Genomic DNA, 12,976 nt, shown 5'->3' on the forward strand with positions numbered 1-12,976 from the left:
GAGAAAATTCCCATTCTAAACAGTGACACGGGGCAGTGCAGTCGCCTGTCAATGACGTCAGTTACCTTTGTTACCGCCTTTACTGACGTAGAAACCACATGACAACAGTGCCGTGGACAAATGCGGAAGTAGTGTCTAGCGTCCAGCAAACCACTAGCTTGCTTCAAGCAGTTCCTTATTTACTTCTTGCACGTTTTATGGTGGATGGTGTTTTTTACTTTTTGTATTACGCCTAAACAAAGTCTCATAGGAAATTGTTTTGTGATATCAACTTCAAATTTGGAACACAACTTGGTTAGACATATGGCTTTGATTTCATAGCCATTTTAGAGTAAAAATGATTTTCTAAAATATATATTTTGTATAAAATACAGTACATTTGCTTTAGGGTAAACTTAAAAGGATAGTTCACCCAAAAATTTATGTCATCATTTACTCATTCTCAAGTAGCTCCTGTATGAGTTTCTTTTTTTTTTTGCTGAACACGAAGGAAGATATTTGCACTCTAAAAAATGCTGGGTTAAAAACAACCCGAGTTGGGTAAAATATGGACAAACCCAGCAGGTTGGGTTAAAAGGCACCTCTTATGCCCTCTTTCACATGATGTAATATAAGTCTCTGGTCTGGTCAAGTTTAATCTTAAAAATACCCCACAAATTTGCCCCTTTTTGGGGGTGAGTAAAAACATGCCATTTACTATATTACTATATTGCTGGCTAAAAAAAATAAATCCAAAATTGGTTGAAAAAAATGGCTGGGTGAAAACAACCCAATCCCTGGTTTTGTCCATATTTAACCCAGCAGTTTTTAGAGTGTGGAAGATCTCACCCCTCCATTGACTACTATAGGAAAAATAAATACTAGTCAATGGGGGCAAGATCTGTGTGGTAACTGACATTGTTCCAAATACCTTGTTTTGTGTCATGATATCATGATATCATGAATCATGTCAGTTATTATCGCTCCATCTGCCATTTTTCGCTGTTGTTCTTGCCTGCTTACCTAGTCTGATGATTCAGCTGTGCACATCCAGACGTTAATACTGACTGCCCTTCTGTAATGCCTCGATCATGGGCTGGTATATGCAAATATTGGGGCGTACACCCCGACTGTTACGTAACAGTCGGTGTTATGTTGAGATTCACCTGTTCTTCGGAGGTCTTTTAAACAAATGACATTTATATAAGAAGGAGGAAACAATGGAGTTTGAGACTCACTATATGTCATTTCCATGTACTGAACTCTTGTTATTTAACTATGCCGAGGTAAATTCAATTTTCAATTCGATGGTACCTTTAATATTAAAGTTAGTATTAGTTAAAGGTGCAGTGTGTAAATTTTAGCGGCATCTAGCGGTGGGGTTGCGAATTGAGAATAGAGAAGCTATGCTGGCCAACACTCGTCTGAGACAGTAGAGAGAAGCCAGTCAAGAAAATGGTGGGTGCAAAATAATGACTTAACATGTAAGGGGACCCGCAGTGTATGTAGATAGAAATGGCTCATTCTAAGGTAATAAAAACATAACGATTCATTATATAACTGAAAACATGGTTATGTATATTATATTGCATTTCTGTCAATAGATCCTCTTAAAATTTACACATTGCACCTTTACATAATTTGAAACCACTTTCCTGTGTATTTGTGGTATAATTTTGCACATAGTTAATTTTGGCTAATTAGTGCTCATTCTGCAGGTACTACATGCAGGGTCATGCTTTAAAGGTGCTAAAGAGGATGTTTTGTTTTATACATTTTTGCAATTTTCCTTGAAACTGTCTTTACTAACTGATTAAAGACTATTTATTAGGTGCACTGAAAGGAATAATATTAATATACATCATCTGTGCACGAGGTAGGGCCTTAAAAACATCAGCCAATCGTTTACGCGATCATCGCATAAACGATTGGCCCTCTGGCTGGTCAACCACATGCAATGTTTTTGTCAGGAGACAGGAGTAACAACTTCAGATTATGAGTTACCTGCGGTGAGTCCGACATAACGAATCCACTAACACGACACAGCGAATGCCGGTGGTAAACACTCGTGTTCCAATACTCGTGCATAAACTTTATAACTTTTTTACACATTTTTTTTAAGTGCTGTGCAATAATTAGCTACATGCCTTTATTAAAAAGAGCATTCCAAATACATTGGAATACTACAGAATTCTATAATACAACATTCTGTGTTCCAAAGCATTCTTGAATTACAACCATTTAAGTTTGGATAGTGCATTTTCATTTCTGTGCTCAAAAATGGGGGCTGACAGTTAAGAGGATAAAGCATGAAAACTTGGACAAGCTTGCATGATATATCATGCTTTTGTGTAATTTTTTTTTAAATCTCAGCCTCCCAAACCTCTTCTTTTATCCACATATCAGGAATATGCTTTATCAGAAAGATAGCACTTATTAAATTTGCTTAACAATAAAAAAAGCATCTGCAAAATGATTCAAATTGACATAATTATAATATTGTTTATGCACTATACAATTATATTCAGTCAAATGTCCTATTATGTTGCTTGCCAACAAAGCTATGGTTACACTTGTTCAAATATGACTCTCTCTTTTTTGTGTGTGTTGAAATAGGCTTACCACAAATATTACTTCCTCAATGGCAGTGAAAGAGGTCTGTTTATATACCTCCCCAGAAATAGCGCCAACTACAACCCACCAATCATCACCCAGAGAGCCTCACGGATAACCAATCACCAAGCAGATCAGCGGACAGACACACCCAGTGGGTGGAGTTGAAACTGTGGGCGAGTCACTAGCAGAACCCTCTGATTTGTCCTCTCACCGCTGGTGACGACACTCAACGTGTTTCGCTTGTTTTGAAATGGGAAGTCTGCAGCGCTTCAGTGCAGCCGAGCGTCCGCTAAAGACAAACAAACTGTTGCCTGACGTCCGCGCATGAAGACACGGCGGGAAATTGCCTTTTCCAGTATTTCCAGCTGGGTTTGACAGTTCTTCGTGGGAGGGATATGGATGTTATTCCCATGTGCAGTATATTCCAGGAGCTACAGAGTGTCCTTGACACGGGATACCTGTCCGCACTACCGTCTTTAGAGGAGTACTGGCAACAGGTAGGTAACGTACTGTTAAGCACCCGTTAACAACCATATGTGTAATAAAAGCAAAGATGCGATTTAATGTCGGATTTATTTGTATATAAGATTTCCTATGCTTACGTTTTGCGTCTAGTTTTGAAAGGGGATAAAAAGCAACACATCTAAAAAACTGAAGTGGATGACATGACGCGCTATTAAGTGAAAATAATAACTAATATATTATTATTTATCCGAATTTGATAAGAGATTATACTTTAAAAAGTCAATCTGAATTACTTTTCTTTTTACTTTCTCGTGCTACTATAGTATATACGCGTATGTTTTTTGACAGATGATAAAGTTCAAAAGTATGGAGTCGGTATGTTTTTTTTTCTTTTACAGTTAAAAAACGCAATATATTGAAATACTATTACAATTTTAAAAAACAGTGTTTTTAATACATATTAAAATGTAATTGATGCTTTTCAGCATCATTACTCCAGTCTTCAGTGTTTCATGATCCTTCAGAAATCATTCTAATATGCTGATTTGCTGCTCAAGAAACATTTTGTATCACAATATTGAAAACAGTTTTGCTGCTTCATATTTTTGTGGAAGCTGACCCCAAACTTTTGAACAGTAGTGTATATAACTTTGATATAAAAATACATATCTAGGATTTATCAGGGCTAGTTATACTTTTCCAAAACACTTAAAAAATTGCCATATGTACCATTTGAGGAATACACAGAAATTTAAAGGATTAGTTCACCCAAAAATGAAAATTCTGTCACTAATTATTCACCCTCATGTCTACACCCGTAAGACCTTTGTTCATCTTCGGAATACAAATTAAGATATTTTTGATAAAATCTGATGGCTCAGTAAGTTTATGTGACTACAGTGGTTCAAACTTAATGTTATGAAGTGACGAGAATACTTTTTGTGCGCAATAAAAAAAAGAAAATCTTTATTCAACAATATCTAGTGATGGGCGATTTCAAAACATTGCTTCATGAAGCTTTACGGATCTTTTGTTTCGAATCAGTTCGGAGCGTGTGTCAAAGTCACATGATTTCAGTAAAGGAGGCTTTGTTATGTGATAAATGTTTTGAAATTTCAATGGTTCACCACTGGGGGGCGTGACTTTGGCAGTTTGGTATGTGCTCCGAACCACTGATTCAAAACAAAAGATTGGTAAAGCTTCAAAGCTTCATGAAGCAGTGTTTTGAAATTGCCCATCACAATATTGTTGAATAAAGTCATTATTTTGTTTTTTTTGACGCACAAAAAGTATTCTCGTCACTTCATAACATTAGGGTTGAACCACTGTAGTCACACGAACTGCTTTCAATATGTCTTTAGTAGCTTTCTGGGCAGTGAAAGTGTTAATTGTCTTGCTGGCAATGAAAGCCTCAATGAGCCATCGGATTTTATCAAAAATATCTTAATTTGTGTTCAGAAGATGAACGAAGGTCTTAAAGGGTTAGTTCACCCAAAAATGAAAATTCTGTCATTTATTACTCACCCTCATGTCGTTTCACACCCGTAAGACCTTCGTTAATCTTCGGAACACAAATTAAGATATTTTTGTTGAAATCGATGGCTCTGTGAGGCCTGCATAGGGAGCAATGACATTTCCTCTCTCAAGATCCATAAAGGTACTAAAAACACATCTAAATCAGTTCATGTGAGCACAGTGGTTCAATATCAATATTATAAAGTGACGAGAATATTTTTGGTGCGGCAAAAAAAATCAAAATAACGACTTATTTAGTGATGGCCGATTTCAAAACACTGCTTTAGGAAGCATCGGAGCATAATGAATCAGCGTATCGAATCAGCTGTTCGAAGCACCAAAGTCACGTGATTTCAGCAGTTTGACACGCGATCCGAATCATGATTCGATACACTGATTCATAATGCTCTGAAGCTTCCTGAAGCAGTGTTTTGAAATCGGCCAACACAAATAAGTCGTTATTTCGTTTTTTTGACACACCAAAAATATTCTCGTCGCTTTATAATATTGATATTGAACCACTGTACTCACATGAACCGATTTAAATATGTTTTTAGTACCTTTATGGATCCTGAGAGAGGAAATGTCATTGCTCCCTCTGAAGGCCTCACGAAGCCATCGGATTTCAACTAAAATATCTTAATTTGTGTTTCCGAAGATTAACGAAGGTCTGTGGAACGGCATGAGGATAAGTAATTAATGACAGAATTTTCATTTTTGGGTGACCTAACCCTTTAAGCCATTATTGACTGATACTTGAATATGGACTACTTATGGTAAGGTAAAGGTGTCATTTTTAGTGCTTTTATACTTTATTAGTATAGAAAAGAGCACCTTTAAATTCTGCTAAATTTCGTGTTGCACAGAAGAAAGTCATACAGGCTTAGTGAATAAATGATGACAGGATTTCATTTAAGAATTTTCTGGGCATGATTTCTGGTTGGTGTTTTCGTCACTGATTGCCCTTTTTGTATTTTACAGACTTGTCTTGAGCTTGAGCGCTATCTGCAGAACGAGCCCTACGTCTCTGCAGCTGATCTGAAATCAGTGTGCGAATGTGACGATCTGTGGAACCAGTTTCTGCAGTGCTGTGGGACTGGAGCGAGCTCGTCTCCACCAGATGCTTCCATCCCCAGGCAGGGCGGGATGTCTACTTCTTCCCATTCTTTAATCGGCAGCTGTGAGAAGATCACTTCCTCTCCTGATGTGCTCTCTCACCCACTGGGTCACAGCGGATCCGAGCAGCAGCATGTCACCCCACACACGCCACCGACGCCGCCCTCCTCACCCTCACTCACTCCTATGGAGGTTAAAGAAGAGGCAGAGGAGGCGAGAGGGGAAGAGGTCAAAGGTGATGTGTCACCCGAAGGACGAAGGAGAGCTCATCGATGTTACTTCAATGGTTGCAGGAAGGTGTACACCAAGAGCTCTCACCTGAAAGCACATCAACGCACGCACACCGGTAAGCAGTTTCTATGAGGGTCTATAATCCTACCTGTATTTTGACTCACTGTTGCCACAACAGTTTCTCAGCTTTGGGAAACAAAACTTCTCTCATTTGGATCATGCTGTAAGTCACTCTAATAAATCGGCCTTACAAAGCATTTTTAAAACTACTCCAAACCTTATAAAGCCTACTTTATCATATTTTATATACAAATACACACATGATCAAAACTTTGCTGAAAATCTTGTCGCACACAAACTTTTATGTTTTCTGTCATCTGATTGATAGTTTATACTTAAGTAAGTAAAAGGCCTTTTAGTACACTGTAAAAAATGATTTTCATGATTTATCAAAAAAAAAAAATATTTTATCAAATCAACATAATTAATTTGGTTCAGATAACATAATATTTTGAGTTTCTGTTGATTAAACCAATTGCCTTCATTGTATTAAAGGTGCAATATGTAAGAATTTTGCAGTAAAATATTCAGTAACCACTAGGCCAGTGTTATATATTTTGTTCACTTGAGTACTTAGAATATCCCAAATGTTTGCAACTATTTGTAAATCGTGAGAAATTTGCAATTTTAACCAAAGCTCCGGGACGTGTGAGGAGTCGCCTGTCAGTTGCGTCATACGTTACCCTCGGTTTCCGGTTTTATTTTGTAGAAACCATGGAAACACCAAAGACACTTTAATATTTACATGTTTTAATAGACAAGGGAACAACTGTTTTGATATATTTATTGACAGAAAACTAATTATTGTTATATAGCTCATCATGTTTAGTCTTATTGTTTAAATCTAATTTTCTTTATTTTTTGCAAGTATCATGCTTTTACCATGCCTCAGAGAAAAACACTATTTTGTCAAGTAGCTAACATAGCATAATCAGATGCAGCTTTATTTTTATTAACAGTAAATGCCATCCAGCATTTAATATATTTTAAAATCGATCTATATTACTGCAGTGTGCAACAGTGTCTCACAGCAGCCGCAGAGCCTCTAGCGACCTCTAGCGGACAGATAATATTACATATTGCACCTTTAACTCAAATTTTTAATTTCAATGAACTCAAAATTTTAAGGCAACCAGGTAACTTACTTTTTTAAGTTAAACTAACAATTCTTTTTTAGTGTGTAATTTTTGTGTGAAATCTTTAATGATTCTTTATAAAGCGAATGTAAGAATAACTTATAGTTAATAATATTTCAATATTAACACTTATTAACTGGACTGATGCAACTTAGGTTTACTAGATTATCCATACGTCATTTCTCAGAAAAATCATGGTAAAATATGAGCATCAAATATGATACATTAGGTTTTTGAGGAACATTTATCTGTACATCTCTTATCATCAATGATATTGCATTGCATTATGTTTGCTCACACAATAAAAACTACAGAGCTTTCATCATAAAATATATAGAGATATCTATATGCATTTTATGTAAGTAGTCTGCTATACTGTTATAGAGATCTCATTGTTTTACAAGCTAATTTAATCTTACTTTTTGGCCATATAAATATCATTAGCTTCACCAAATTGTGTATTTATGCTAAGTTTGGACCTCAAAGTTTTCTTCCTAAAGAATCATTTTCTCACTCTATCATACTATTTGATGTTTCAAGTATGATACGCAACAAAAAACACATGCAAACTTGTATTAGATAGTTTCTAATATTTTGGTCAGTATACTGTACCAATTCAAAACTGTTATTTCATATGTCAGGGTTAAAGCTTCACAAAATGATAACAGACTGATTCCCATGCAGCACTGCTGTTGCATAACGCTCACTGTTTGAATATTTAGTACGCAGAGGCGGCTGTGGCCTCCTCCTCCTCTGGAGGCAAATGTTTGTGTGAATGTGGTTTGGTGACTCCCCACATTCTTGAAATGCTCATTCTTCATGATGCTGTCATACACTCTAGGAACATAGATTACAACACCGTATTCACACTGTTCATCTTGAATGCAATCTCAAAATGTTTGCAAAATGTACTGACTTCACTAATAACTAATAAAGATCATGAAATCTAGATCACATCAAAGAAAATCTTGTAGATGTGGGCTTACTATTCTTTGTTGGTTTTCAAATGTCCTCTAAATACAAAGTGACAAAAGCCTAAAAATAAAACCTTTAAAGAATTGGTGAGGTGACACAATAACAATGTGTGTCCTACATCTTTAAGAATAACAATTCCAAAAGTTTTTTTTTTTTTTTTCTCGCAACAGTGCCATAAAAGAACAGTTTTTGGTTCCCCAAAGAAGATTTCTTAAAAGACCAATTTTTGTTCTTAGTGTAAAGACCTAAAAGAACAACTATAGCACTATAAAAAAAACTTTGTGTGCAATGGAAGTTTTCCATGGATGTTATAGTTTCTTTATGGAACCATCTTGGTCTTGTTAGATCTGAGTGCAGCATTAGACACATTGTGCCATTCCGTCCTGCAAATAGACTAGAGAGTTGGCTTGGTATCACTGGTACTGTGCTTAAATGGTTTGAATCTTACCTTACTGATCGTTCTCAGTTTGTTGTTTTGGGAAACAACAAATCTGAAGTTGGACGGCCATGGTGTCCCTCAGAGATCTGTCTTCGGTCCTATATTGTTTAGCATTTATATGCTTCCTTTGGGGCTAATCATTAGGGAATCTGGTTTGGGGTATTACTTTTATGCTGATGAGACCCAAATTTACATCAGCTCCAAATCTGATTTTACTGTCACCTCTACTATTTTCTCGGAGTGTGTGCAGTAAAATAAAAACATGGATGCACCATATTTTTTTAAGTTTAAACTGTTCCAAGACAGAGGGTCTACTTTTTGGCTCACCAGCAGTTATTCACAAAGGTAGCCATTTTAATTTGATTATGGATGGTAGTATCGTATTCTTATAAATCTTGATGGATTTGTCATATAATATACAAAGTTTCTAAACTTCCACAACCAATCTCTTCTCATCCCGACCTGCTAATTAATATACATGAGGATCTGTACTACAGTCCAATGAGATTTCAGTGTGGGTGGAGCTACCTATAACAACTCCTTAATTGTCTATACAAAATGTATTGGGCTGGGAATCTTTACACACCTCGAGTCGATTCAAGTCCGGGTGTCATAACTTCAAATTGATTCATGATTCACTTATTATTATTATTTATTATTATTATTAACTAATTAAACTACTTTAAATATTTAATGTATACTTTTTAAAGTAATTATAAATTGACAATAAATTAAAACAATTGCATTTTAAGTAATTTTCAATTAAGTAAATATGGCTTAGTTAATTGTATAACATTACATGCAATAATACTTGTATATTTATTCCATCACTTCACATGACATGCAGGTTAACAAATAAAATATTTCTTCTCTTTTTAGTAAGTGATTTACTTTGTATTATTTTGAAATTATTTGATTTAATTGTACATTATTATGAACTAAGTAATTATTCGCTTTTCATCAACTCATGGACCCCATTTTGGGAGGCCCTGAATTAGCCTATGCTGCGATGTTATGTTGAAAATAAGACCTTCGGTACTAATAGTGAGTATTGTCATGTGTTTGTTCGCCCCCTGCAGGTGAGAAGCCGTACAGGTGTTCATGGGATGGCTGCGAGTGGCGCTTTGCTCGAAGTGATGAACTGACAAGGCACTTCAGAAAACACACCGGAGCGAAACCCTTCAAATGCAGCCACTGCGACAGGTGACAGCGAGTGTGTGTGTGTGATCTGACACAGTGTTTCAAACACAGATTTGGAGCTATACCTAATCATTATGTCTTCTTTCAGGTGTTTCTCTCGCTCTGATCATCTGGCCCTTCACATGAAGCGACACATCTGAATGAGAGGAGTGAGGGACAGATACACTGGTACAGCACAAGAATGAACAGAATGTGTGTGAAAATGCCAAAGACCAGCACAGCTGGTTTTCTATGTATTCACTGAGTGTCAGTGTTGCACCTTCTTGCCAATTATGTTTTCAGCAAAAGGGTAATAGATTTTGTTCCCATGCTGGTGACATTTGACTTGTTGATTCAAGTTATAGCATAGCTATGAATGCATTGACAATGCAGAAAGTCTGGTGCTAAATACATGTTAACATATTTGCAGGCTTTACTAACTGTAGTGTATTAATTTCACTCTGCCTTAAAAATAAAATCATGGTCCGCACAGAAAAAAATTCAGTTTGACATATTTTATCATATTTAAATCCATATATTACCATATTAAAATCTGGGCCTGCTTTTCCATTCTGTACTGAAAATGATCCACACCACAAAAACTACTTTGTATTTTGTAGAAATTATATAATATATATATATATTAAAAAAAACTGCACCAAAGTTGTTAGAATATATATAATATAAAGCTTTATTTTTAAGTAACACTTTGCATTAACACACTGAAAACTCTCTGCTTTATTGCGCAGTTGAAATATTTTTATCCAGAGCAGCTACGTGTGTGTCCATGTAGGTTATAAGAATACATATTTAAGAGTAATAAAAGTGTTTTTTGCTGTGTATAGTTAGCAAATGATCTGCTTTATCCCTCAGTTATAGGTTCATCATTCACTGTGCTGATATTACTGGCAATAAAACCTTTTTAACCACCAAAGCAACAAAATTGTTAAGATTTTCGTATTAGTGCCTTAAAATCATCCTCTTCATCTTTGGCCAATTAATAGAAGAATTACTTTGGCCAATTAAAGTAAAATTTTAGCCTAGATCCATTGGATGAAACTGGAAAATCGATGAAAATTGTATATTTTGTGTCATAAAGACTGAAATGTCTGAATTGTGTTATTAAATGATTGTTACATAAAGAGAGGAACTGAATTTGCTACTGTGTAGTATGTTGTCATTTTGTGGTTTTAAAAAAATGCATCAGGACCTTTCATTGGCAATTTTTGGTTTCTGTGAGTACAGATTGACATGATGTCTAGCATTTTTCATCCAGATGTTTAAAGCCCTGCAGGTGTTGCAGAGACGAGGGTGTTCACTCAGGGAATGATAATATGAAATCTGTTACTGTCTAACTGGAATTCAGTATCTTTAGGGGAATTTAATATGCACTCTAATATTATCCCTTGATAATACTTTATGTGCATATTAAGATTTTTAAAGGTTATGAGCTAAACCAGTGGTTCCCAACCACATTCCTGGAGTACCCCCAACACTGCACATTTTGCATGTCTCCTTGATCAAGCACACCTGAATCAAGTCATCAATTCATTAGCAGAGACTCCAAGACCAGAAATGGGTGTGTCAGACAAAGGAGACATGGAAAATGTGCAGTGTTGGGGGTACTCCAGGAATGTGGTTGGGAACCACTGAGCTAAACAATGTAAAACATTTTACTTTTGTTTCATGCTATTTGAATAATAGTTTGAAATTTGACTTGTTTTCCCTCAATTTCCTGTATACCATGATCATTAACATGACATTTTATTGTAAACAATGGTACTTTTTGTTTGCTCTTTGTTTTCTTTGTTAAAAACATATCTATATACAGTATAAAGCAGCAATATAGTGTAACATTTTTATTTTATTTTTGTAAATACATTTTATACTTAAACAATAATAAATGATTTTTATAAACTTCTGTTTTGTAGTTTTTTTATTATACAATGTGCAAAAGATTACACATCAGATTTCCATTCTTCCAGGTCTGGACTGCTGCACATCACGCATTAGGGATCAAAAAGGGATCCTGTATCGGAGACAACAATAAAGATCCACAGGAGGACTGTGTGGAAACGGTAAACAAAGACTCTTCTGGAACAGGAACATAGTGTACACCAAAATATGAAGCACTTTGTTCAATGTTACAATAAATGTTCAGTACTGCAAGTTCATGGGAGTGTTTTACAGACTTTTACCTCTACATGAACTTAAAATAGACATCAGTGAGATGAACAACATGCTCTACAGACCCACCCTCATACACAAAAACACTAAGGAAGAACAATTCTTTCAAACACTCACTTAAATAAGACTGTCAGATTTCAGTTGGTGGCGATATTAAAAATGTGTCACTGAATCATTCATTCAAGGGATTTGTTCAAAAAACGATTATTCAAGTGAAGACATTCAAACCTTTCTTTTTTTTAGATATTTTAAGAAAAAAAAAATGTAATATATATATATATACATATATATATATATATATATATATATATATATATATATATATATATATATATATATATGAAGACTTCAGATGCAAAAGCCTCTAAGTGCCATGTGAAATTTTGTTTTGTGAAATTTTTATCAGGCTCCTATGTTTATGTTCAGTTATTTCACTTTAACGGTAATGAAAAGGATCTATTAATTGCCAATAAAGTGAAAATACTAAAATTAAAACATAGCAGCCTGATAAAAACACTAAGTTTAGAAGAAAATTTCAGATGGCACTTAGAGGCTTTTGCATCTGAAGTCTTCATATATATATATATATATATATATATATATATATATATATATATATATATATATATATATAATAGACTGCACCAATTGACATTTTGTCAGAGTCTCTAGCAAATTACACACTATTTTGTTTAGTTATCTATTCGGAATCGTGGAAAAATCATGATCTATATTTTTTTTTTTTTAAATTGTGATTCTCAATTTATCCAGAATCGTGGAGCTCTTGTTATAGTATATGATTTTTCAGTAGCAACGATGATAATTCTTTGTAAGGAAAACTCCCTCTAGCAATATCCTTATCATTTTAAAACGTTTTAAAATATTTAACCCTAATGGCTAACTCCCTATATGTCCAAAAAGTTTATTTTGGAGCTCCTTCCTTTTCGAAGTACTTGACCCCTGTGTTTATGCAGTGTGACCTCTGTTTCCCTGTTTCTACTGACATCTGCTGGTCATTTTAGGAAGTGTTAATTGTCAAATATTTAAAAAAAAAAAAAAAAAAACATGCACCCTGCAT

At 35.1% G+C, this 12,976-nt stretch overlaps 1 protein-coding gene across 1 annotated transcript; it reads left to right on the forward strand.

The window, feature by feature from the left end:
* The first annotated feature begins 1,127 nt into the window (after nucleotides 1–1,127).
* Nucleotides 1,128–11,554, forward strand: klf6b (Kruppel like factor 6b). The gene is made up of 5 exons (XM_067363350.1): nucleotides 1,128–1,265; nucleotides 2,596–3,092; nucleotides 5,557–6,037; nucleotides 9,612–9,735; nucleotides 9,821–11,554. Exons 2-5 carry the CDS (start codon nucleotides 2,991–2,993, stop codon nucleotides 9,870–9,872), a joined length of 759 nt encoding a protein of 252 aa, XP_067219451.1. The 5' UTR covers nucleotides 1,128–1,265; nucleotides 2,596–2,990; the 3' UTR covers nucleotides 9,873–11,554.
* The last annotated feature ends 1,422 nt before the right edge of the window (nucleotides 11,555–12,976 follow it).

Source organism: Chanodichthys erythropterus, chromosome 16, assembly GCF_024489055.1.
Source record: "Chanodichthys erythropterus isolate Z2021 chromosome 16, ASM2448905v1, whole genome shotgun sequence".
Lineage (NCBI taxonomy): Eukaryota > Metazoa > Chordata > Actinopteri > Cypriniformes > Xenocyprididae > Chanodichthys > Chanodichthys erythropterus.